The 26,786-nt window shown below is 38.6% G+C and overlaps 1 protein-coding gene and 1 long non-coding RNA gene across 8 annotated transcripts in view; one reads left to right on the plus strand and one right to left on the minus strand.

The window, feature by feature from the left end:
• Window positions 1-1,152: 1,152 nt before the first annotated feature.
• On the plus strand, window positions 1,153-26,613 carry abcc9 (ATP-binding cassette, sub-family C (CFTR/MRP), member 9). 7 transcript variants are annotated; one of them, XM_056748622.1, is made up of 42 exons: window positions 1,153-1,286; window positions 1,715-1,881; window positions 2,549-2,720; window positions 3,040-3,181; window positions 3,290-3,411; window positions 3,536-3,702; window positions 3,834-4,076; window positions 4,254-4,442; window positions 5,258-5,428; window positions 6,069-6,224; window positions 6,312-6,446; window positions 6,528-6,690; window positions 6,816-6,856; window positions 6,964-7,106; window positions 7,301-7,415; window positions 8,586-8,687; window positions 10,378-10,450; window positions 10,619-10,724; window positions 11,708-11,746; window positions 12,876-12,911; window positions 13,632-13,733; window positions 14,196-14,280; window positions 14,490-14,570; window positions 15,068-15,205; window positions 15,567-15,692; window positions 15,775-15,874; window positions 15,949-16,229; window positions 16,315-16,466; window positions 16,560-16,629; window positions 17,161-17,318; window positions 17,530-17,622; window positions 18,016-18,118; window positions 18,216-18,317; window positions 18,439-18,559; window positions 19,680-19,810; window positions 20,513-20,591; window positions 21,386-21,494; window positions 22,348-22,451; window positions 22,691-22,824; window positions 23,100-23,162; window positions 23,562-23,743; window positions 24,152-24,290. In XM_056748622.1, the coding sequence occupies exons 3-41, from the start codon at window positions 2,573-2,575 to the stop codon at window positions 23,697-23,699; spliced, it is 4,761 nt and encodes a 1,586-aa protein (XP_056604600.1). In that variant the 5' UTR covers window positions 1,153-1,286; window positions 1,715-1,881; window positions 2,549-2,572; the 3' UTR covers window positions 23,700-23,743; window positions 24,152-24,290. The 7 variants fall into 7 exon arrangements, with proteins under 7 accessions (XP_056604600.1, XP_056604601.1, XP_056604602.1 ...); XM_056748623.1 differs by lacking the exon at window positions 23,562-23,743 and having other exon boundaries at window positions 24,152-26,613; XM_056748624.1 differs by lacking the exon at window positions 23,562-23,743 and having other exon boundaries at window positions 4,257-4,442; window positions 24,152-26,613.
• LOC130421005 (uncharacterized) overlaps window positions 20,139-26,786 on the minus strand; it is a 96,115-nt gene continuing 89,467 nt past the window's right edge. The window contains exon 4 of the long non-coding RNA XR_008906743.1: window positions 20,139-20,757. This is a non-coding gene — a long non-coding RNA (uncharacterized LOC130421005). The remainder of the gene's footprint in view (window positions 20,758-26,786) is intronic.

Here is a 26,786-nt window from a genome sequence, read left to right on the forward strand (position 1 = left end):
ATACATACGACAATTCCAATGTTTAGAGGACAACAAAAAATGACAGACGTGACACAAGAAAACAAGGGAGTAATGAGATTGAGATCTGTTGAGAGCCAAGGATTTTTAGAGTGTCTCTGAACGCGTGATGTTTCTCATTTGATGACGCATGCACATACGTGTGGAAATCGCCTATTCTCAGCTTCGTTATGGGAAACTGCAACTTTCTCAAAGAGGTTGTGTTTGACCCCCTGACCTACAGAATCCTTCAGCCTCGACTACATCCTTCTGTCCCCAGCCACGGCAGCCCGTCCCAGGCTCTGGGTGTCACCATAGGGCCTTTGATGGCTCACACATGGGCTTCTTCCTGTGCTACTTCCTGTTGATAATAGGGATGGGGCTGAGTAAGGGCTGCCCCCTTCTGGTCTCAAGGGAGACACAGACACACACGCACCCATAGACCTCATGCAACCCCAGTGCTTCTTCAACCTCTCACACACCCTCACTACCCCCAGTCGTACACGCTCGTGCACCCTACGGCAGTTCTCATCACACTTCGGTCTTTAAACCATCTGTGACCCTTGTGTCTGGTCCCTCTGGAGGGGAGGTTCTGCTTCCCATGAAGTCCTTGCATCAGTCAATTATTGTCTGACTGTAATACCAGTTAAGGTTCTGAAATGTCCTTGCTATAAATCAATAAAACAATAATGATTTTATAGTCAGGGAGTTCATGCTAAGGTTAATTTGTGTGAGTCAAATCTAAAACCTGAACAGAGGTAGACCATAAATCTCATGAGGATGTAGCTTGGAGAAATGGGAATCATTTGTGTCAATAAGGTTATATTTTGAGGGCCAAATAGAAATAAATGCATGGTGGTGAATACAATGCAGAATAACATATTTCTTACTTTAAGTGTCCAGAACCTGAAAAAAATATATATATTATGCATTTGTACATCATTGTCAGATGTACGTGCTACACTTTCCTGCTTCTACTATTTGTAATATATAAAAATAGTATTAAATACGCTTTCGATTAGTAGGCAGCTTGCCACTAAGCAACGCCTTTGATTGTCATTTTAATCCGAGTATTCACCACGAACCCGTTATTCTTCTCGAAGTGACCCACATCTGACGAAATGGGCTCGTGCACCGGCATCCCTCCTATCTGACGCCATAGCAACATAACGCCGAAGGATACGCGCTTTCTTTAGTACCACAAGGACACCGAGATTCTGTCGGGTTTATTGTCTAAGCGGGGCAGTTTATTACATGCATTCGTCAATTTGTCTTCCTTTGTTATCTAGGTAAGTGTGTCTTTGATATTGATGGATTACATCTTAATTCACATAAATAGCTTTACGCACCTAAAGCGTTAATCATTCTCTGTGCTTGGTATTACGGCTTCTCTTGTGTTTTAATCGCATCATTTTTACGTAGTCTATGTTAATTGAAACGACTCATAATTGCTTAGATGCTACTTGTGATGTATAGAGATGCTGCATTGTAACATCAAAACAAGGTCAAAACAGTCAGATATGTAGGCTAATCTATGTGATGTATATGTATCTAAAAAAATATGTTTTTTTGGAGAGGTAAAGCCGCGTTAGTATTACTTATATTAATAGACTGGATATAAATAAATGAAATGATTACAATAAATGTGGACATCATATGACCCCCACAAGGTTTTCAAACACAAGCATAATGTGAGCGTCGATGTCTATTTTCTCAGTGCGTCCATGCCAACATTCTTGTTCAAGTTTGGAAATCCGATCCAAGAGAGCAGAGAGACCATGAGCAGATGATACACCGCAGCTAAAAATAATATTCCCTGTGAATTACTGTCCATAACTCCAGGGAACGGGCATGAAAACGTGCTGAAGAAGGGACATCGCTCCGGTAAGTTATTATTTGAAATTTATTAGCCACTTTTGCCTTTGTTTGTCCTATACACCCGAATTTATTCTGGCCATAAGTTAAAAGCGGTAACGTCTTCACGTAGACAACGTGTGATAGCCTACTGCATGCTTTGTGTTTGGACCAGTTTTCTGAGTGGCAGGTATCCAATTATAATAATAACGAATAGCAGCGTTTGTGAGATGTGTGAATAATTATCACACTAATAATAAGAGTACACTTATTTGCTGTAATGGACATAAGACTTTACTTTTAATTCACTTGTTTCACATGTGCTTTGGGATATCATTTATTTCATGTAGTCTCTCTCCTAAACAAGAAATTAAATTAAAAAAACGTTGCTAAATGAATTGGCTCTGAGGCAAGACCGGTCACTGTCCCTAAAGGGGTTTGTTAATCTGACTGTTATACTGATTGGGGCCACAGGATCAATGTAGTCAAATACTTTATCAATCAATATAATTACAGGAGGACAGCTTTTGTTACTTTCAATTTTGGCTTAAAACAGAGATTTTGCAGGTTACATGTTGAACTCAGTTGACTGTGAAAAGAATGCTCAATTTTTTATTTATAAAAACTGCATTTAGCATCAGAAATCCACCCAAAAAAAAACACCTGACTGCCTGTTTTTATTTTTAATCATTCCCAGGCTCCTTAAGCCCGATCAATAGACATGGGCTTGTCTTTCTGCGGAAACGACAAAGATAGCAACGCCTACAGCGTGGACAATGGAGTTTTGGACAATGGCTGCTTCGTGGATGCACTTAACCTCGTCCCACATGTGTTTCTCCTCTTTATCACGTTCCCCATTCTTTTTATTGGTATGAATCCATGAACATGCATTGATATATTGATGCAGGTCGAAAGTGTTGGTAATGTCATATTGTCAGCTCAGTATCTCTTGACTCCTTTGACTCCCAGACTCCATCATTTTCACAATTTCAAAACCTTTTTGCAAACCATGTAATGTCAGCTCTTTTCCTCATTAAATAATCAAATGCGCTTGTTAACATACTATTATACTAAATATTTATGAAAATATAGAAATGGCACCCTACAATTAAGTCAAAGCTGGGTCATGAAATAGATATGAATTAAAAATATATCAATAATTATATTAATATATGTGTGTCTGTCTAGGCTGGGGTAGCCAGAGTTCAAAGGTGCAGATCCACCATAACACCTGGCTGCACTTTCCAGGGCACAACCTCCGCTGGATCCTTACCTTCACACTGCTGTTTGTGCATGTGTGCGAGATCGCCGAGGGAATCGTCTCCAACACGTGAGCCTCAGCCCACATACATACAGCAGCACACCACATCAGATCTTATTCAAAATGGTTGATGCCCTTTAAAACATGGATGTTTTGTGTGTGACTGACTCACCTTAGGCAAATGGAGTCAAATCACCTGCATCTCTTCATGCCAGCATTGATGGGCTTCATAGCAGCAACAACATCAGTCGTTTATTATCATAATATAGAAACAGCCAATTTCCCCAAACTGCTCCTGGGTAAGTCATTGATAGTCTCATTATGCAAATGTGATGCTGGCAATTCAATTGGACAACAGATATTGCTGTAGCTTTCTTCCGTAAATTAAGTATGAGAATAAGACAATTAAATGACTCTTCACAGCTTTATTCATCTACTGGATTCTGGCTTTCATCACCAAGATGATAAAGTTGTGGAAATTTGCGGAGGCGAGTTTGGGGGTGCAGCATCTTCGTTTCTGTATCACAGCTCTGCTGGTGATTCTGTACGGCCTGCTCATGGCTGTCGAGATCAATGTCATCAGAGTCAGGGTAGGATCATCTGGGGTCAGAGGGCAAACGTTTATGACTGTAATACAGATCTTTTATCAGGGGAAACTGCATTAACAAAGTAGTTGCCTATATAATGTGACCGGTGTCTCTCATGTCCATTTTATCTGCAGAAGTACGTGTTCTTTGCAAACCCCCAGAGGGTAAAACCACCTGAAGACTTGCAGGACCTCGGCGTCCGATTCCTCCAGCCCTTTGTTAACCTCCTGTCCAAAGCAACATACTGGTGGATGAATCCTCTGATCATTGGAGCCCACAAGAGACCCATTGAGTTGAAGAAGATTGGCAAGCTGCCTATCGCGATGAGGGCCCTGACCAACTATTTGTCTCTGAAGGACGCCTATGAGGAACAGAAGGTATGAAGAGATGACCACAGGTTTAACAGTTACTTTATTTTCTGCACACCTTGATTTAGTTGGTTTGCATATTTCTTATAGGAATAAATAATGTAATCCTACGTGTTAAATGGTGATGTTTATGAAGATCTATAGTAATGAGAAGTCTCACCGGTATCTCTTGACACATTCTGACAGCAGAACACAGATGACCCAGAGAAATCCCCTTCCATCTGGAGGTCCATGTACCGGGCGTTCGGTCGGCCTATATTGCTCAGCAGCACCTTCCGGTTCACGGCCGACCTCCTGGGTTTCGCCGGGCCACTGTGCATCTCTGGAATTGTGGAACACCTAAAAAGCACAACAGAAATTGATAAGTCAAACAAGGTGAGTGTGTAGAATATATAGTATAATATATTTTATGACATTTTATAAGCTCTATATCAAATGGCTGTGACTGCGTGGCATCAGCACTTCTGCAATAATGTCGGACACATAAATCGTTTGTCTTCAGAAATGTATCTCAACACGTCTGGTTAGGACATGGTGTTATGATATCTCATTCACAGCACTGCCTTGTTAAATGAATTAAGTTGTTTTTCAAATAAATGCCAATTAAATGATTTGTGCCAGACTTGTGTCTGGTGTTTGCTAATTGAACTGTATTTTTTTTTCTGAATATAAATGTGACATCTACGGTCTGATATCTTCTGTTTTGACACGTTCTTATCACTTCCTGTGTGATGTCACAGAGGCGTCAGTGCTCTTAACGAAACGCCCTTTTGTCATCGCCCGGAGAGATGATTGCTGTTATTAAATTTCACATAGCGTGCTTTGGTGACCATGATGTCATGAGCCTTTGTTATTAACACTCTTAATAGGTTTAGATAAGAATGGATTCATGGATGGATTCAGTGATAGAAAACTCTGATGAAACATTATAGAAGATCAACTAATTGAACGATTGCTGTGTTTGGGTTGTTTTGGTGTCTGTGCTATAGTTTGTAGGCATGTGTCTATGTGTGTCATTCAGCAATGTTGACCAAACTGAAGCAAGCTCAAACAAGCATCTAAGTCACTTCTTCACACATTCATTTTCCCACTCGCGTACGCACGCACACACAGACACACAAACACTGTACACACATATGAATGTACTGTATGCCAAATGGGTTAAATGTATTATATGTTTGATCTTTCAGACAGGGAACATGATTTTAGGAGTTTACCACATGTATTCCACTGAGCTTCTGCAGAATACGTATGTTCTGGCCGTTCTGCTGTTCCTGGCGCTCGTGCTGCAGAGAACATTCCTACAGGCCTCCTACTACGTCACCATAGAAACCGGCATCAACCTGCGTGGGGCGCTGCTTGTAAGTTGTGGAGAGTTTACTTTAAGTCAAACATGGACTGAGTTATTGATATTTCATATCCATCTGCCTTCACTGCTCTGAAAGTTTTTATTTAATAGGAAAGAACACAAATTGTAACCTTATTTGGATGGCAAAGTCCTATTGTATTTCTGATTGCACTTTTTTTTAACTATACTGCTCTATTGCATTCTGTCATATTCAATTGCCTATGTTATCCATTATTCTATTCTATTCTATTCTATTCTATTGCTCTGTTTTATTCTGTTCCAGCTTTCTTCTATTCTGTTCTGTTGCTCTGTTTTAATATGTTCTACGCTATTACTTTCTTCTATTCTATTCAATGTTTGTATGTTCTGTTCAGACACAAAGTGATGATTTCAAACATTTGGCAAACATTTAGATTATCCTTTTGAAAAAGACTGTTTGAAGACTTTGATGTTCTCTCAGTTGTATCTGTGTTCATATGTCTGTCACTAAAATGTTGATTTGAGAAGACTGATGATTCCTTCATATCTTAACAGCCCCTCTCAGGTCTCCTTTTGAGGATTTATTTTATCTTGAGCGTATTTAGCAATGACAAGCAATCCATCTTAGCGCTGAACTTTTGTGTGATGATGTACACGTTGGTTCTGTTCCACAGGCCATGATTTACAATAAGATTTTGCGCCTCTCGACCTCAAACATGTCCATGGGGGAGATGACCCTGGGCCAGATCAACAACCTGGTTGCCATAGAGACCAATCAGCTCATGTGGTTTCTCTTCTTGTGCCCTAACCTGTGGGCCATGCCAGTTCAGGTCATTTCATGCTTCTCTTTTAAAAGAATGGACCCGTAGGAGCTAAATCAATTGCATTTAGTCAACAGGTCTAATTTCTTTTTATAGATAATTATGGGAGTGATTCTGCTTTATTATTTGCTGGGCAATAGTGCCATAATAGGGGCCGGGGTCATTCTGCTCTTGGCCCCGGTTCAATACCTCATCGCCACTAAGCTAGCAGACACACAGAAGAGCACGCTGGTGAGCTTCACTTACACCTTGGCATAATCTGTGTATGCTTGTTGTGATCAAACTATAGTTCTTGACTTGTTCTTTTCTTAGGACTACTCGACAGACCGTCTTAAAAAGACAACAGAGATTTTAAAGGGAATAAAGCTCCTGAAGCTCTATGCGTGGGACAATATCTTCTGTGATAGTGTGGAGGAGACCCGAGAGAAAGAGCTTACAAGTCTCAAGACTTTCGCCCTCTACACTTCAATGTCCAGTAGGATAGGCTCCTTCCCTTCCACAATCCCCACCCACCTCATAGATGTTTTACCTTTAACATACTGTAATTTATTCACCTTGAATATCAGTTTACTTCTAATAATTTTTGTTTTATCTCATCAGTATTTATGAATGCAGCCATCCCCATTGCTGCAGTGTTAGCGGTAAGAGATTGATTTGCAGAGGTCTTTATCAATCTAATTTACTCTCAGTGTTTTACGTGCAGTGTATACCAAACATAACCTTGAGCTTCTTGTTTGCTTGCTTATAGACATTTGTCACACACGCCTATATTGAAGAAGACAGGCTCGGCCCGGCGAAGGCGTTTGCCTCTTTGGCTCTGTTCCACATCCTGGTCACTCCACTTTTTCTTCTGTCCACGGTGGTCAGGTTTGCCGTCAAGGCCTTGGTCAGGTATTCTTCTTTTATACTTCTATAAAAACTTTTATAATTGTATATATATTATATATCTGTATTGGCAGGTTATACATTGAATTCATAAACTGCTTGTCATATTGTACCGTAAACGTTTTGTATAGTGTTCAGTGTGAATACAGCGTGTATGAGAGTTTGTGCAGTATATTGATTGTCATGCTTCCCCCCTGCAGCGTGCAGAAGCTTAGCGAGTTCCTCCAGAGCGACGAGATTGGAGATGACAGCTGGAGAAATGGAGAAATGTCCATGCCTCTGGAGACTGGGAAGAAATACAAATACCCTGGAGATGTGAGTGCTCACACACAGATTTGCACCTTAAGACATTCCAAAACACTTACAGCCAAAGGCTGATCCATAGACGTAGGATTTAGGTGTTCTTTACTCTTAAAGGGCCAGACAGTGAAAAGAGGTACAGAATATGGCAATATATTTGTCTTGATATGCCAATATAGAATGAAGCATGAAACTACTCTCTATATAAGTTCTTTAAATCGTCTTTAGTCTCTTTAGATATTATGTTGATAAACTAGGTTTCGTCTATGCCCCTTTAACCAAAAATGTGAAACAAACGAATAGCTGTGTTTATATCTTGTAGTACAACGATTTGTTCTGCTCTTCAGATGAAATCCCTTTGTTTTGAACATCATCAAATGTAATACTTGATTTAGGAAGCGTTTGCGATACATTTCTGGACTGAGTTAAAGTCTGGATCTCAATTAATTTGCAGCATCAGGAGTAGTTATGTAAATAAAATAAATGAATCGGCACAATCTAAAACATTCAGATTGAGATTTAAACTTGACGTCGTTACATTCTGTACCGCCCAAATAACAAACGTGATACTCAACACGGTCGTGCCTCTAGAGGCGACTCTCCCACGTTTAGAGGACTGAAACGGGAGCCGGTCATACAGAATAGTCGAGATCTCATAAATGTGTTGAAGAGAAGCCGGTTTCCCCGGTCAGCACTGTGACCCTCATCTGTTTTTTCGAGAGAGGAACAGGGCTATAACTCTCTGTCCCTAGAGAAGTGGAGGCGAGAAAAAGAGATTTAGGTTGAAGGATGGAAAGATTTTGTATAGCAGGAAGAAGGAGGACGGAGGGGGGGAAAATCCTAGGAGCACGAGTTCAGATGGGGAGATGGTGTCGAGCTGAGAAAATGGGGTTGGAGAGTATTGGAGAGGGAACTCATGTTCCTTGTTTTAAGATAGCTGGAGTCTTATGACCCTAAAGGAATAGCTCACCCTAAATGAAATTGAAAAAAAATCACTTAATAAATATTTACTAATGCCAATAATTGTGTATAAATAAAATATATTTATAACATTTATAAGTCGAATTTGAAATCGACTGGTTAGAAACAAAATATGGCACAATCACTTTGATAACAAAGCAACAGCTTTTGACAGCCATATGATGTTTCTTGCTTTAACAGTTTTTCTTAATTCTATCATTGTAGACGAAGGCGATAAACAGGAAGGGACGGTTCCGTATGGATAACTATGAGCAGCCCATGCGCAGGCAGCTGCGGCCCACAGAGACCGAGGACGTTGCTGTACAGGTCAGAGCGCTATACTATCTTCTAGAAAACTCTCATCAGCACTTCTTACTCACAGACACAGAGCACATGATAGATTGAAGAGCAAAAGATCTGCATGTTCTCATTCAGATGCCAATAACCTCCAGGTCACAACAATAAGTTGTTTTACACTTTTTGAAAGAGCAAAGAGAGTGCATAGAGTTTAAACCAGGGTCGGGCAAGACCCCTAAGATGAATTTGAATTAGACACGTCCCATAGGATGTTGAAATGGATGAACAGGAAGAGGAATGGGCGTAATTAAATTTTATAGTTTTATTTTCAAGTAACTCACTATTAACTGTTCGGCTTAACTTTGAAGAGTTTATAGTAAATTGAAGATATGGTGTATAACATTTTTACTAAACATATTAATTAAATACTTTAAATAAACCTTTTCAAATAAATCATTTATAGGGCTGTCAAACGATTAATCATTGCTAACAACATACAAAATAAAAGTTTGTGCTTACATAATAAACAGTATGTCTGTGCATATTTTAATTTGTTTACAAACACATACAAATACATGTATACATATTTAGGAAATATTTACATGTATTTATTTATACTTACCAAAAAATATATAATATTTTCTTACATATATGCATATACGTGTTTTCATAAATACAAAATGAATATGCACAGTATATTATGTAAACACAAACTTTTATTCAGCATGCGATTAATCGCTATTAATTGTTTGACACCCCTAATTATTTGTCTTTTTTAAAACATTAATCTAATGTCTTAAGAAATTACTTGATTAAAATCTACAATTTCTTTGAATTTCATCCAAATTGTTTACTTTCTTAAACTCAATTTCTGCATCCTGTTCTCTTTTAAATTTAATTTGTAATGAAATACTAAAATGGATTAAAACACGTTTTAGTTCAGTTAGTAAATAGCACACAACCCTGACTCCACAACACACACACACACACACACAAACATACACACACACACACACACACACAGATGTTTGTCCTTTTCTCAGCTGATTTAAAAAAACCCATATGGAGTTTGTTTTAGTTCTTTGACATGGCTTTAGTTAAGAGTGTTCTGGGTTTAGCTTTCCTCTAAAGGCACTTCGGGATTCTCACGAGAAGGAAAACTCAAAAAATCAAAAGGACATTAATTTATTGTTTGTTTTAATGGTTTCTCCGCGGTTTCTTTGTCCCTGGAGAGTTGACTTCCTTTGCCATCCCTCTGGACTGCACTAGCCTCTTAGCTAATGAGCCTAGTAGCTCAACACACACACGTTGTGTAAAACTTCATGGGATCTCCCACACTGACCCACAGTCATATCCGCTCGGACCGATAGGAATATGACCTAATCTACACTGACATTTACACTCCTTCACCTCAGACATTCACAGCCATTCCTCCCAATCTTACCCTCTCTCTCTTTCTTTTTTCCTCTCATAGATGTTTAAAATTCTGTTATGTCGTTTCCCGTATTCTGTTCAGTTTTACGGTACTTTAATTGGATGGGAGTGTGATTGTTGTTGAAAATAAACATTGAAAAAATTGAATTTAAAACACAACCGGTAGACAGAAGTCGCTTACGTGGGCAGAAATTAAACAACAGTTGTGCAGTGCGCTGATTTGTCTCCATCTTTATAATGTTTATGGTTTTTATCTGTATTTTTATCGTTCAAATGTCCGGTCAAGGTGGATGATGGGTACTTCACGTGGGGAAGCAGTTTGTCAACGCTGTCGGATATCAACATCCGAATCCCTACAGGTACAACGCTTCAACACACAGGTTGCAGTTCAGTACAGTTAATAGCTTTACTGCAGCTTTTTACAATGTGTCTTTGTGGTAGCATCACCCAACATGCAATTGGACGAGATTCAATTTCCTACCGCTTAAACAGAGCATACCATTTATGAAGTACGTCGGACTCTTTAGGTCAGCTGACCATGATCGTCGGCCAGGTGGGCTGTGGGAAATCCTCTCTGTTGTTAGCCATGCTTGGGGAAATGCAGAACATCAGTGGGAAAGTCTCCTGGAGCAAGTGAGAGAAAATTTACCCATAGTTTGTTATTTGCATACTGTATACATGTAGCATTTTCCAATAGTCAAAATTCATGATTTATGACTTGTATGTTAATACATAATGAGGCGTTGTGAACCAAAACTGACCTCTCATGATTTTCCGATCCCTAAAGCACTTTTGAATGTTTTGTTTATGTTCGTGCACCGGAAAACAGGGGAGTACATGTGCATGCCAGACCCATCAGATGCTAATCAAAGCCTTTATCTGTATGAAAACACATGTATGGAAACTGTCTGCCGTCTGTTCCAGATGCTGTTGATGTACTGTATGTACCATGGTGTGCATACACAGGCCGTCTTACTTGTGTTTGTCCATGTGTGTGTGTTTAGACCCCCTGCCATCTCCCCAATGGATTTCATTCATTACTCGCAAACTATGTGTTTTCGCCATTTCATATATTTTCCGTTGTCTGTCATTTCCAAATGCTTTTTTATATGTGACTATCTCCATCTATCAGCATGTGCTGCAGATGGTCTCTGATTCGCATTTGTAAGCAAAGCCAAGCAGATCAACATCTAAATATCTAGTTGGGTGTTAGGCAGAATATGTTTGCCGACAGTTCTGGGGAATTGCAGAGGATTCAAGGATCGCCAAAATAAATTGACTGCTAATTGGAAAAAGACTTTCTTATAGTCTGCTTAGTCATAAATTGTCCAATGACTCAGTTTGTTTTTGCAAACAATGCAAGGAATGATAGTCAGTTTTTCTCAGATTCCATGTTCTGTAATGGCAATGGCATTACTCCCCAACCACATATGTTTTTACTAAACTGATTACCAAAGACATGTTTACCTCAAATCACTATTCAGCTCATCTGTTTAACGTGAGTGGAGTGTGTCAGTGTTATTACAGAACAGCATGTCCTGACAGACTGTTTACTAATTCTGGTGACGTGTGTCTTTGTTTCTCTGTATCCTCTCCTTGATGTTGCACTCAATCAGAATGCCTGATTGTGAGATACACCTCGATGGGAACATAAGGTATTTCACTAGGGGTCTTTACATGCTACACAGCAAAGCAGCACGAGACTTTTAACACATAGGTTTTTTATTGGTGTCTGTGCTTTTAAATGCACATGTTATTCAGCCAGGGTACTGTATTGCTTTTGGACATTCGTGGTAATGGGTAGTTGACAAATATATCGTAAATGTGTTCTATGGTTGTGACTATCAAAAATATTGACAAAAATTATATTATGCTATTATTTTATATTATAAATAACAATAATATAACTATTTGTTTATTCATTTTTGCTATGTCACACCATAGGACATATGTATATTTGTCAACGAGCCAAATCCATTATATATTTAACAAATAAAATCTAGAATATTTGGCAACACTTTACAATGAGTTTGTGTTTTTATTCATAAGCTAACAATGAATAATACTTCAACATCTTAGTTCATGCCATTTTAGCATTTACTAATATGTTTTTAAAAACAAAAACTGTTTCTGTTAACATTAGTTAATGCACAATGAACAAACATGAACAATTGCTTTGACATTAACAAAGATTAATGCTGAAAAACTATATTGTTCATTATTAGTTCATGTTAGCTCATGCATTTTCTAATGTAAACAAATACGACTTTATGAGATAAAAACTCTCTTATTATAATAACTATAAGTTAAGTAATACATGATGTTGTACTTTTAATTATTCTTAAAGGGACAGTTCACCCAAAAATGATAATACTGTCCTAATCTGTTGCGTTTTTTTCTTAATCTTTTCTCAAACATCTTCTTGAGAGTCAAAACTGGACTTCATTGACTTTCAATGAATGGTCAACACATTTTTTAAACATTGTTTAAAACCTATTTTTTGTCTTCTGCAAATTTCCTCCCCATTTTTGAGAGGACTGTCCCTTTAAGAAGCTAACACTACTACATAACGTGTAACCAAGAAAATCAAACTTTCTCATACTGAAACTTCTCGGGTGGCTGTGAGTTTAAATGAAGGGGTCAGTGAGTCCATTAAAATTTAACTACACAAAGAAAGATCTCATTTGAGATCCTGGCCTAGTATCTGACAGCAATGTCCATCTTGTGTGACTGTGCTGCTATTGGCTTGAATATCATCTAACGAGCCTGACTTGCAACTTGCAGCGGGCACGATTCAGGCTTGCCTTACGAAGAAAGAAGGTACACAGAAACTCTTTTAACAGTTGTGCAGTGACCCCATTCATGCCCATCCATTCATTCTCCTCAGGACCCCCTGAAGGGTTGTGCTGTTTGTTATTGTGAGTTGTGAAATGCAATAAAAAATGCTGGGAGTATTCACCACCCTTCTTGACACTGTATGGGGTGTTCTTGCACAGATATTCATTTCAGTCTGTCTAACAAGAAGAGGCCATTCTAAATATTGTTTATCTTGGTTATTATAGCTGAAAGTATATAACAGAACTGAAAAATTGTGAATGCCACATCCTTTTATCTGAATCATTTAATCTTATACCTGATATGCGATTATCTTTTTTTGCTCAAAAAACTGTTGATCTCTTTACCAAACGTATTCACAAATGAACTGGAAGTTGGCACGCTGAGTAAAGAAAAAAAGAGCTTTTAAAAATGATTGTTAATATTGACAAAATCATCTCTGCTTCCAGTCATGCTATTAACTATCTCATCTATGGTTCTATCGCAGTGAAGGTCTCCCTGCATTTATTATCTTTAATCTGTTTCTCTCACCATTAACAATGTTTTTCTTCATTTCATCTCAGATATTTAGTGTTTTGGTGTGATGGCAACCAGAATGTGTATTTTGACATCTTCATCCGACATCTCCATCGATCTAATTTTGGTCCTTGCTTGCTTTCCTCTCTCTCTTTCTCTGACTATATCTCTCTCGGTCTCTCTCTTTAGTAAAAACAGGTACTCTGTGGCCTATGCTGCTCAAAAATCATGGCTGCTCAATGCCACTGTTGAGGACAATATTACATTTGGAAGTCCTTTCAACAAACAGAGGTAAGGCCAAAGATTTGTCGTGATAGTTTGTAGTTTTCCTTTATCGTTATTATCATAAATGATCATAATTTAAGCTGAACTGTTTAGAAAGTTTGAAAACCTCACTGGAGTTCACTTTCTAATTTAAAGGGATATTTCACCCACAATTGTTCACCCCTATGTTTTGTGTCCATACAATGGAAGTCAATGAAAGCCAATGTTTCATGGTTACCAACATTCTTCAAAATATCTTCTTTTGTGTTCTGCAGAAAGAAAGTCATATGGGTTTAAAATGACATAAAGTGAATAAATGATCAACGGATTCAACTGGTAGAGACTAGACCTCAACTATAATAAAACTCTCTGTGGAGCTCCGGGTCATGACCGTTTTAGATTTGAACCCCCTTGAGAGCTCATTTTCAGGATTCTTAGCTTTGGTTTTGACTTAACATTATTCTATTTTAAACTCTTTTTTTTGTGCAGATATAAAGCGGTGATTGATGCCTGCTCGCTTCAACCTGATATTGACCTCCTTCCTTTTGGAGACCAGACCGAAATCGGAGAACGGGTAAGAGGGAACAAGAGAGAGAGAGAGGCGCTTGTCATTTCTCGGTCTTCCAGTAACTCACTGTGTCTGGGCATGAGACCAGCTATCTGACCTCAGCTGCTGTAATACTAATCCAATAAAGATCTGTTATAGAGACTACTAGAGTGTTGCATGTCGTCAGAGTCGAAAGTTTTTGATTTACATTTGTTCGTGTACGTGTAATCCTACAGGGCATTAATCTCAGCGGCGGTCAGAGACAACGCATCTGTGTGGCCAGAGCACTCTACCAGAACACCAACATGGTTTTTCTGGTATGAATCAACTTTTGCATTGGAGAAATGTGTGGAGTAGTGTCACATACTCATATAGTCCTGATAGTGTCATACCTCCACCCTACACACACCCTGTCTCTTTCCGAATGATGTGCCACACATCTGATATGTTTGTGCATGATGACCACAGTCTTCAAATTTGATTTGGGATGTACACCCAGATAAGATTTCTTAACCCACATGTTGTAACTCAGGGTATGTTGTGACATTAAGACCGTAAAAACACACCCTTCTGGTCCGAATCAAAATGAATCGTATTCCTATAATAATTCCTTGGGATGACGTTGTGTCTCATTTCTTTGGAAGTCATACGGTTCAATTTAACGTCATTTAAGGGTGATCCGGAAAAGATTTAGAAGTGATGATCTCCGGCGCATTTAAAAATTTTACATTGACAGAAGCATTTCTGAACTGAAATAGTAAACTTGTTCAGATTGATTCCAGATTTATCCCTTTAACTTTGTTTTGGGTGATAGGATGATCCTTTCTCTGCTTTGGACATCCATCTCAGCGATCATCTGATGCAGGAAGGAATTCTGACGTTTTTACAGGACAACAAGAGGACCGTGGTTCTGGTCACACACAAGCTGCAGTATCTCATCCATGCCGACTGGGTAACTAATGGATGTGATCTCACGGCTTTTAAAGATGTTGAAAATTTGTCAGAAGCTTATTTATCATTTGTTGTTTTGCTTTGACCTTTACTTTTGAAATGCAAAATTTGTGGAATTAGCAAATCCTTGTATTAAAAAAAGTAAATGTATACTGTCAGAATGAATGCAGTTAGAAACAATGACTTTAAATTGTCTCATAATAAAACCTGAATAAACCTCTCAAAATAAGAGCGCTGGTCTACGATCGGCTCTCTCTGTCTATGATGTTCTGGAGATCAAACAAAACAAACTGATCTGTGATCACAACTGTGTTTCTAAGAGGACATTGGTCATAATAACCATAATGACTTTACCTTGGTAGATAATAGCCATGAAAGATGGATCCGTTCTGAGAGAGGGGACATTAAAGGACATTCAGACTCATGATGTGGAACTCTATGAGCATTGGAAGACCCTGATGAATCGGCATGACCAGGAACTAGAGAAGGTCTGTCTTCCTCCTGACAATTCACAATGCTTTGTAGTGACGGTGGCTAATTTGGATGTGTGTGAATGTAACTGTGTTTTAGGAGACTGAACTGGAGAGTCAGACCACATTGGAGAGGAAGACTTTGAGAAGAGCCTTTTATTCAAGAGAGGCGAAGAACCAGATTGACGATGAAGATGAAGGTGGTGGTTTTATGTTCAATTATTCCATCTTAACAAGCAAACAAGTTTATTTATTTAACATTTGTATGCCGTAGAGGAGGAAGTAGAGGAAGATGAAGACGACAACATGTCCACCACCACAAGCCGGCGTTCGAAGATACCGTGGAGGGATTGCTGGCGTTACCTGTCCTCAGGCGGTTTCCTCATGGTCTTCCTGATGGTGTTCTCCAAACTGGCCAAGCACTCTGTCATGGTGGCCATCGACTACTGGTTAGCAAAGTGGACGTCCTCCAACCAGCGTAATGAAAGTTTCGCCAATCTGTTTGCCAACTCAACTAACTACACGGAGAACAACGATGGCAGACAGAACACAGAGGTGAAGCATAGATGGAAACGGCAAATAGGAATGTCAGTCATGTTGGATCAAGAAATGGTTAAGTAAATATGTTTGCGGTTTACAGCATCACTCATACGTGCCGGTGTTTATAATCCTGTGCGGGGCGGCGATTGCCCTCTGCCTCATCACTTCCCTAACCGTTGAGTTTCTGGGTGTGGCTGCTGCTACCAACCTCCATCATAATCTGCTCAACAAGATCATTCACGCTCCCATCAGGTATTAACACAGAGAAACATGTTTTTACAAAGTTCACTTTCTGATGCTTAAAAGTGACTCAACTTTGTCGTTCATTCGTAATCCACCTTGTAGATTTTTTGATATCACCCCGCTGGGACAAATCCTAAATCGTTTCTCAGCGGACACCAACATTATTGATCAGGTGAGAAAAAGACCACGAAGAATGTGTTTTATTATTTTAGAGCTCATGGTTTGGACCATGAAAGATGTTTTTCGGATGTGCGCAACATGAAACCACTTTTCAGCCAGCAGGAGTATGGGGACCAGGGCCACGGTTCTCAAAGACAAAAGTTAAATTTGTCATCAGTTTGACATTGATTTGTGTTTGTATGTTAAGGTGAAGCACTATTGATAATCAATCGTCTAGCAACATCAATAAATGGTCACTTGGAATATTTTTTTTTTAATTAAATGATGCATTATTTTTTATGCATATATAATATATTTTGTGTAGTTGTGCAGTGCCCCGAAAAATGTGTAGAGTATCAGTTACTGGAAACCACAGAGATAACTTTGTCCGTTTGGTCTGTCCATTTGTATGCTCTGTCCTACCGAGATGTGCACACTTGCGTTTCCACACAGAGGTGCCACAACAGTACAACTGTAGCTGACATTACTGTATTAATGAGATCATAAATGTGGCACACATGTGCTAATATCTCTCTCTCCTCAGCACATTCCCTCAACGCTAGAGTCTCTCACCCGGTCCACACTCCTGTGTCTCTCTGCCATTGGGGTCATTGCTTTTGTGACCCCCACCTTTCTCATTGCACTTGTGCCTCTTGCTGTGGCCTTCTACTTCATTCAGAAGTACTTCAGGGTCGCTTCCAGGTAAACTGAGTCATTGCAATGCAGTGCAGTCGACCACATTATCAGCAGCCAGGTCTTTAAAACTACAGTTATCTTTTACTATTTTTTATTTTATACTCGCATTTAAACAATAAATTGCTATTGTGATTATCTTTCAAATTTCTTTCTATATTTACTTTCAGAAGTATACCGTTGTGCTCATTTGACTTTCTTTTCTTATTATCTTCCACAGAGATCTTCAAGATCTGGATGACTCCACTCAGCTGCCTCTCCTCTGTCATTTCTCTGAGACTGCTGAAGGTCTTACCACTATTAGAGCGTTCAGGTCAGTGCATTGAGGCTCTTTGAAGAAGCACGTGGCCCTCTTTAACTCTCTGTTAACATTCCTACAGAAGGCGATGTGCCCAATTTTGCAGACCAATGTCATTTCTGTGTGATACTATCCATGCGGTCTTGTGTCGGTCTGTCTCCAACGGTTGAAAGCCAGTTCTTATTAACACGTCACGCTTGTGCAACCTTTCTTGACTTAAGTAATCCTACAATGCATATTAAAAGCTTAAGCTTTCATCTTTCACTCTTCCGTCGAGTCTCTGGAGTGTGTAAAGTGTAGATGAATTAACTGAACCTTCTCATCCTTCACAGCTGTGTCACGGTTTAGCTGTTGCGGTTCTTTGTGTGACGTGTTGAACATTCACGCATTAAGTATTATTTCTTACAGACATGAGGCTCGCTTCAAGCAGAGGATGTTGGAGCTGACCGACACCAACAACACCGCCTACCTCTTTCTCTCTGCTGCCAACCGGTGGCTGGAGGTCAGAACTGTAAGTGAAGCTCAATAGCATTTTAAAACCATGATGTACTTAGTTCATTTATTACATGATGGTGGATTTCACTGTATCATTTGTGTGTTCCTGTCAGGATTATCTGGGTGCCATGATTGTCCTCACGGCTGCAGTGGCGGCTATCCGGTCCTCACCTCAATCGGGTCTGGTTGGACTGGGTCTAACATACGCCCTTACGGTGAGCTATCAAACTAAAACTAAAAAGTTTAAGATAAAAGTTGAATTGAACTTAGAGGTAGTGAGGCAGATCTCTATTTCTCTCCAAGCTTTCACGAGTTGACATTCTGTTTTGTGTTAAGGTGACAAACTACCTGAACTGGGTGGTGAGGAATCTGGCAGACCTCGAGGTCCAGATGGCGGCTGTAAAGAAGGTCAACAGTTTCCTGAGCACAGAGTCTGAAAACTATGAGGGGTCCATAGGTAATGCTGTATATTGTTTTCTTCTATCGTTTAAAATGTTGTTAAACTTATTCAGTATCTGAAGACACTTTTGGAAAGACATGCTAACCTACTAGATAAAAGCACAGATTAGCGGCTTCACGCTTATTCTAAATAAGTAGAAAGAATGGATGAACAAGATAACTCCTTTCCTCTAAGCTCTGTGAATTTTAGGTCAAGGACAGAGCGACCTGACACCGAGAGTGCTGTAAAGGGATGTTAAAACATATGAATACTCATCTCTGGAGAGGAAGCAAATTAGGAGAAGATCCTTATAAAGTCTTGATGTTGTGTCTCTTTTAAAATTCTTTAGAAGTAAAAACATAACTTAGATAATTTGATCTTGGGAGTGTTTCATGAGGAATGTTTGAGTTTGTATAGAAATCTAATTTTGAACTAACTTTGAAAAGCACAACTTGAGACATTGTTGAGATGTTTTAAACACTTAAAGACATGTCAATTGGGAGATCCTACTTAGTTTTCATCTCCTCAGTGACATAATGGAAAGCTTGACTTGACAGTTGTCAGCAAGAGACTAAACATTGGCGTTTTTGTTAATTGTAGTTGTTAAAGTGCTCACTTGTATTGGTCTAGACTTCTTGTTGCTTTTGATCTATGATCATTTGCTGGCTACAGCTGAAGTACTTTGACTCACAAAGGCAAACGTTGGGATTTAAATCACTGGATTATCCACACACAGAGATTCCAGAGAATAAGACCCTGAACAGTAGCGGCATAATGTGTTCAGTGCGTGACTACATTTCATCCACCAAATATACAAATTTTGATTAACATATTAAATATGCTTCTGATCAGAGCAATAAAATATGTCCCTTTGGGTTGCTTCATTCATGTCTTTAGTGTGACAGTTAACCAAATGTTTTCCAAATGCAAAGCATGTTTTTCCTTTAGAAAAACGGTCAAACGAAACCGTCAATGAGGAAAATTGTGGGCTGGGCATTGCATCCATTGGGAAATGACTGGAAAGTAAATATTGTGTCAGATGGCTAAATTGCACATCCAGCTTCCAGGAACATCCAAATATTTTAATTAGCTGGGTAGCTTATCATTTTTCTCCTTCTTTGTTTTTGTGTGATCTCAGATGTCTCTCAGGTACCAGAAGACTGGCCGCAACATGGTGAGATAAAAATCCAAGACCTGTGTGTACGTTACGACCCCATGCTAAAACCCGTCCTCAAACACGTCAACGCCCACATCAACCCTGGGCAGAAGGTACGCAACAACTGTCAAAATTCAAATACTTCTAACCATATCTTAAATCAATTATAGCAAATCAAAATGATAGATCAATTTATAACGTTATGTTAAGCGTGCCCTCACTATGTGATTTTTTACATCATGTCTTCACCCGACGTGACAGGTGCGACGTTTGGATAAAATTTGAAATTATAATTGGGTTCTAATGCGTTTCTAATGTCTATTGTCGTGTCGTGTAGAGACGGTGTTAGTTTGGAGATCTGCAGATCGCAGCTTTTCAACTCGTTCTCATTTCACATGTAACACTCAGTTGGGGTTTTATCACATTGGTGTTTATTTTGCCATTGCCTGGTCAAACCACAGTTCTTTGGTGCTAAACGCTAAACAAATAGTACAGGTTGAATAAAACAAATCTTTCTGTTAACTTCTGATATTTTATACACTTTATCAAGTTTGTAAACATTTTGCATTTCCTATGTCAGTTTTTTATTTTTATTATTTGTACGAATTTGTTCTCAATATATAACATGGCAATAAAACAGTATGAAGGCACAAACAGCTTCTCATTGTGACATGATAAATTGTTACTGTCTTCACTAGTTTGTATTATTAAGAAGAACAGCAGCAGCCCCGAGCGTGTTTATAAAAGAGCAATCTGAAAATGTCACGCTGTGTTGAGCTCCTACTTTCTTCCCTCTCCATCTCCGTGACATTTAGGTGGGCATCTGTGGTAGAACGGGCAGTGGAAAGTCATCGCTGTCTCTGGCCTTCTTCAATATGGTGGATGTTTTTGAAGGTAGGGTCTTTCCCAACGCATATTCCAAGCAATCCTTAAACTCGCAGGAGTGGGTCATAAAGTGTGCTGTCTATATAGAACTTATTTCCCAGATAATAATTTTATTGTGGACTACATGCTCGAATGTTCATCAAAATGCTGGGCAGAGGTTTACCCCCGTTGATCTCTGAAGATGAGATGGAAAAAACATAAAAAAAGATTAATACAGCAGCTATTTTTAATTCCCTAAGCTGTTCGCCAACATGCAGAATCATTTGTTTCTTGGTCCTTGTTTTTGTCTGTTGTACATATGGTTATAGTCACTTTGACAAGCGGCCATGATGTCATTAGGTACAAAAAGCCGGCAAGTCTTCATGTTATTGTCAGTATTTTTTCATGGCTTTTTAAAGACAAAGATACGGCCATATCATATTATCCAGCGTGGAGCTTTGTATTTCTCTCATGCACGTAGTCAAAATAAATCTTCAGCCAAATCAAACAGCGCACGCTGCTTTTGTGCATAAGAGCACGGCTGTGAGATATGTTTTAAATCAAGAGTGGACAAAGTGCACGGGCCTCTCCTCGCCGTGTCCATATAAAGCTAAAATGGAAATTTTGCGAGCTATGTTTGGGCTTGAGTTATCCACTAAGGAGCAGTGTGTATAAGTCAAGTTATTGTAAACTAACTTCAACATCTGAAAAATGTTCAGTGATTTTTTTATTTTAATGGAAGCTTAAGAATATTTAATGAAATATAGTTGGGTATGTTAAATATGCATGTCATGTTTTTTAAACGTGTCTTTTTGTTGCATCAGGAAAAATTGTTATTGATGGCATTGACATCTGCAAACTCCCACTGCACACTCTGAGATCTCGCCTGTCAATCATCCTGCAAGATCCAATGCTGTTTAGCGGCTCTATCCGGTACACAAACATACACACTCATCCAAACATACAGACACCCAATGTACAGTCCCAAAACAGCAAAATGATGACAAATTTTAGCATTTCATCACTTTTAAAGAAATTGGAAAATATCATATATTTTTTTTAAACAGGACAGAGAATTTCCAGAATATTACTAACATGTGCATTATGCATGTACTTGCACACTGTTTGTGCACAGCTGACCTAAACAGACAATAAACAATCACTTCCTGCCTGACTTTTATAATCAGAAGTTCAGCATAAACAGTTTGTTTTTCACAGAAATCCCACATGAAACTGAATTAGTGGATTTTCCATTTTATTTGTATTGCATCATCTTGCTTTTTCATAAGCTATTATTCTCAAATGTGCCTTTTTCAAAAAGTGTCTGAGGTATTTATGTCATTGGATATTTAATATGTAGCTACAAGTCTTCTCAGCTTAAAACATGTTTGAACTTCTCATGGATCCTAAGTGTCATGTTTGTTGCCGAAGACAGCAAGCATATGGGGTTTGTTTAAAGGGGCCTCTAGAGGATATAAAAGGAAATAAAACCGAACCATCATCCCAAGTCGTCTGGGAATGGTTTTGAGCGAGCTGTTGCCATAACGATGTTTATATGAAGATCATTGGTCTCGGGAGAATTTGACTAGCATGGCATATGCAACAATCTCTGTGATGCACATAAAGTCTCGAGATATCAGTGCAACACAGCTTGTATTGGTTGAAAAAAATTAGTTTTAGGACATTTTTCTTTTTTTTCATGAATATAAATACACAAACAGATTTTTTAATATTATTAGTTATGTCTGTTTGTATATGTACAAACACGGTCTTTATATTTCAACAGGTTAAATCTCGACCCAGAGCACACTTGCACCGACGACAGGCTTTGGGAAGCCTTGGAAATCGCCCAGTTAAAGAATATGGTAAAAGCCCTCCCAGGAGGACTGGGTAAGCCTGACACTTTCCAACTGTCCAACTGTTATCAGAACCCCTTGAAAACATTGACTCCATAATGTCAGTCACCTCATCATTTTGATGCTCAATTCTCTAGTGAAACAAAACACTGGATTTATGCCCAGGCTTTGTTTTTGCTTACGATTTTGACCTTTTCTTTTATGACCTAAGCATTCAGGATTGTTTTGGGATCAGTTAAAATCATCATACCCTATGGGTCTGCTTTTCTCCAGACGCTGTGGTAACAGAAGGAGGCGAGAACTTTAGCGTGGGGCAGAGACAACTGTTTTGTCTAGCACGGGCCTTTGTCCGCAAGAGCAGCATCTTAATAATGGATGAGGCGACAGCTTCTATAGACATGGCCACGGTACGACCTCTTCTGTTGTTAAACTTGGTGTTAGATTTATGAAACCAGGATGTTCAAGACAAAATATACATATATGGAGTGGTTGAAAAATATGAGGGCTGGAGCACCTTGAAACCTTTTTAGGTATAATGTGCAATGATGAATTGTAGACGGAAGGATGAGAAATGTGTTCGTTTCGAAGAATAAAAGCATTATTCGTGTTGGCAGTTGTATGAACAAGAACTGACATTGCTTAAAATCGCACTAAAACATAATTTGTGTGACAAATTTAACAGGAAAACATTCTTCAGAAAGTAGTGATGACTGCGTTTGCTGACCGGACGGTTGTCACCATAGCTGTAAGTTATCCTATATCAACCTTTTCTTAGCGTTCTCATAAACAAACAGACACAAAGCTACATTTTAAAGGGATACAAACTTTTTATACTTGTCAGGCCTCGACAATTTCCTACTCTTCATCTTATCTTTATTAAAATCTTCTTCCGATCAGCTTACTGTAAATCTCTTTGCACAAACATGTTGGCTCCAAAGAAACGTCCAGCCAATGTGCTATTCTTTGCAACTTAGCAAATTCTTCTAGAAAAAACTGTTTCACAGAACGAGCTAAGAATTAGCTTGGAAAGAAAGCATGCTCTTTGTTTCCCTTTTTTCACCAATTTCTTCTAACCCTCCCACCTTTTTCTCTAACATCTCTCTTTTTCTCTGCATCTGCCTGTCTCTCTTCCACCATGACACAGCACCTGGTGTCCTCCATCTTGGAGGCGGAGCAGGTGCTGGTGTTCTCCTCTGGGAATCTGGTAGAATGTGACAGCGCTGCTAATCTCTTGAAGCAGGAGGACAGCGTCTTTCACCTATTAGTCCAGACGCACAAGTAGGCGTCCTCTGGCTCCGCCCATTGCACCTACAGCCTGGCACATTGGTTGGTAACCAAGCTCCCTGTGTGTGTGTGCCATTATAGAGTCGAATTTTCAGTGGACTGTGTTTGACAGGGCAAATAGTAAAGTCTTTATTTCCATTTAGCCAATGGTGTTTATGATAAGCAGCCAAGGTATTTCAGAATGTTTTCCATAAAAAAGGCCCCAGATGGCTGCACTTGTGTCTTCGAAATATTTTAAAAAGCCGATGTAATATTTACCCAAGATGGTCTTTATACAAAGCGGCTGTAGTGAATAGAGCAACAAATTCCAAAAATTCAAGAATAAACGTCTAAGTAATATAAAAATATTGACACCAAATTTTGCTTAATAAAGTTCCATGACAAATTAGACTTAATTTAGACAATAGACTTGCTCATGTGCACCTGCCTGACTGTCCGTGTTTTCCCCAGCATCGTGTCCACACTATCCTGACGGCCGATCTGGTCATCGTGATGAAACGAGGAAGCATCATGGAGAATGGGAGACCAGAGATTCTCATGGAACAGGAAGACAGCATGTTCGCATCCTTTGTCAAAGCGGACATGTAAAGTCACTCATCTCCATCACCACAACCAGTTCATCCATCACCATGTTTGGCCTTATACAAACACGGCAGCCTTTTTTTGTCTGTGCGTTAGTACGAGCACTGAAGAGGACTGACCTACGGATGAACACTTGAACTCTTTTATATGAAACCTAAACACAGTATTGGAACTTTTTTTGCTTTTTGTTACCTATACCCTCCTTTTCAACTTTTTGACGTGTAGTCATAATCGTTTTGACTAGTACCGACACTGTACAGAGGATGTCTATCCTTCAAAGGTCCGACACTCTTCAGATCTGTCTGTCTGAGGTGCATTGCTGATACATATGTAGAAAAGGACGAATCAAGCCGGCTCTCCGAAGTCTGGGAGAGAATTGTGGGTCCTCACTACGTCCACCAAATATACCCAAATGTGTTATTAATATACACCCTATATGCAAAGCGATTGTATTTTATACTTTGTATTTTATTACTCTTATGCCATTACTAACCCAAAATCAATTTATTGCTTTACTTTGGATTGTGTGGTGGCTTTTTTGCACAGTCAGTGTCCATCTTTTTGTTTTTATTTTATTTAGGGTTAGGGTATACTTTTCATTCAATGCATTTGCTCATACACTCTTAAAAAAGGTGCTTCAAAAGGTTCTTTGATGCCAAAGAAGAACATTTTGGTTTCATAAAGAACCTTTAACATCCAAAGAACCTTACTGTTTTACAAAAGCCTCTTTGTGGCGACAAAAGGTTTTTCAGATTAAAAAAGAAAGAAAATGATTCTTTAAAGATCCTTTGACTGAATAGTTCTTCTGTGGCATTGCTGAGAAGAACCTTTTAAGCACCTTAATTTTAAAGAATGTAGAGAAAAAAATGCCCAGGTCATTTTATCCTGAAATTAAAACATTATTAAATATTAAAAACATTATATTTATTTATCAAGAAAATAAACCCCATTTTAGGGCCATTAAAGTTTTTTGCATTGTTTTGCATTTTAGCAAGACATTTTATAATGTATTCTAATGTAATTCTAATTTAATATGTGTTATATGAATTCACATTTGTAGTAAAATAGGCTTTATTTGCTTATTTTCTTTGTTTTTTTTATAATCATTATTACATTTTATTTTGGGGTGAAAGATAGATATTTTTATTGTATTACTGTTTACAATATTTCCATTGCATGGCTTTCTCTGAAAAATCTATTCTGTATAAGTTTATTTTTAAGGCTAAAATTTCAAGTAAAAGCCGGTTAAAGATAATTCCATACTCTGCGTGATTCATACCTCCTGATGCTATGAAATTGTGTTATGGTGTGATGTCATTAGTCTGCAGTCTCCCTACAGCCAACCGATATATTGTACACATAACCAGCCTTGTTTCTATCATCTTCTTTTAATGGTGTGCCGGTCTGTACTTAATCATCTTCTTTTGTACCTTTTAACCTTCAGCTTTCTTTATTCTAATACTCTGCTTTCTGAAACAGTCACAGTCAAGCATGAGACTTTGTACAAACAGTACAATGACGCATTGGTGTGTTTGCGTTTCACAAATCTTTAGATGCTTACTGTCACATACAGTGGTTTTGTGAATATCTGCAGTGTGCTGGGATGGCACTTGAGTGGTGATATTCCAGTAACCTGTAAATACGACCACGTGCGTAAAATGCTTCACACACTCGGCTGATGGGACAGAACAGAACGTGATGACTGCAAGCCAACACAGAGATGGATATTTGAGTCAGACCTTGCTTCATGTCATTTCTTGAGTTGATTTTTTACGTTACACATTAACACAAGCCTACAGGACTAAAAGGAAATATTTTTTTCAGAGAAAAAATGACATTTTCTCGGAATGCATTGACACTGTTTATATAAAAAATGTCTCAGGCACTCCTGTCGCTCTGTTCCCTGTAAAAATGCAGGCTTATTTGATTCTATTCTACAGCAATACTTTTTTTTCCAATAAATGATGCAATGTAAAATCATTAAAGACAGGTTTAGAAAGATTTTCTCGAAAAAGACTTGAGACTTGACCTGAACAAAGACTTATAAAAGTATATGAGCAAAAGCACCACATTTCATGTCATGTCAAAGGCGGAATATGTTTGTATTTAATGAAGTTACTGCTTTTTTTAGCCATATTGCATATTGGTCATGACAGTTTATAAATGTACATATGTAATTAATGTGGCATTTGTACCATAAGCATTTCACAGAGTGTGCCTAACGTTTTTACACATGAGCTGAAAATAAAATTGCTTTGAGTCTTTAATTGTTTTCCATTATTCATATCATTGTTATCAGTGGCATGGCTTAGAAAAAATCACGTTCTTCACACGTTAAAAACTTTTAAGGGATATCTGAGAAACAGCACTAACACACACATTGATATTCTGTATAATAAAACTCTTTGAAATAAATTGCTGCACAGCGCCCTCTATTGAATTCTTTAAAGTGTAATCTATAAATCTTAACAGGGAAGACCTAAATTCTGTTAAATTCCAATAC

The sequence above is a fragment of the Triplophysa dalaica genome, chromosome 5 (genome assembly GCF_015846415.1).
Source record: "Triplophysa dalaica isolate WHDGS20190420 chromosome 5, ASM1584641v1, whole genome shotgun sequence".
NCBI lineage: Eukaryota > Metazoa > Chordata > Actinopteri > Cypriniformes > Nemacheilidae > Triplophysa > Triplophysa dalaica.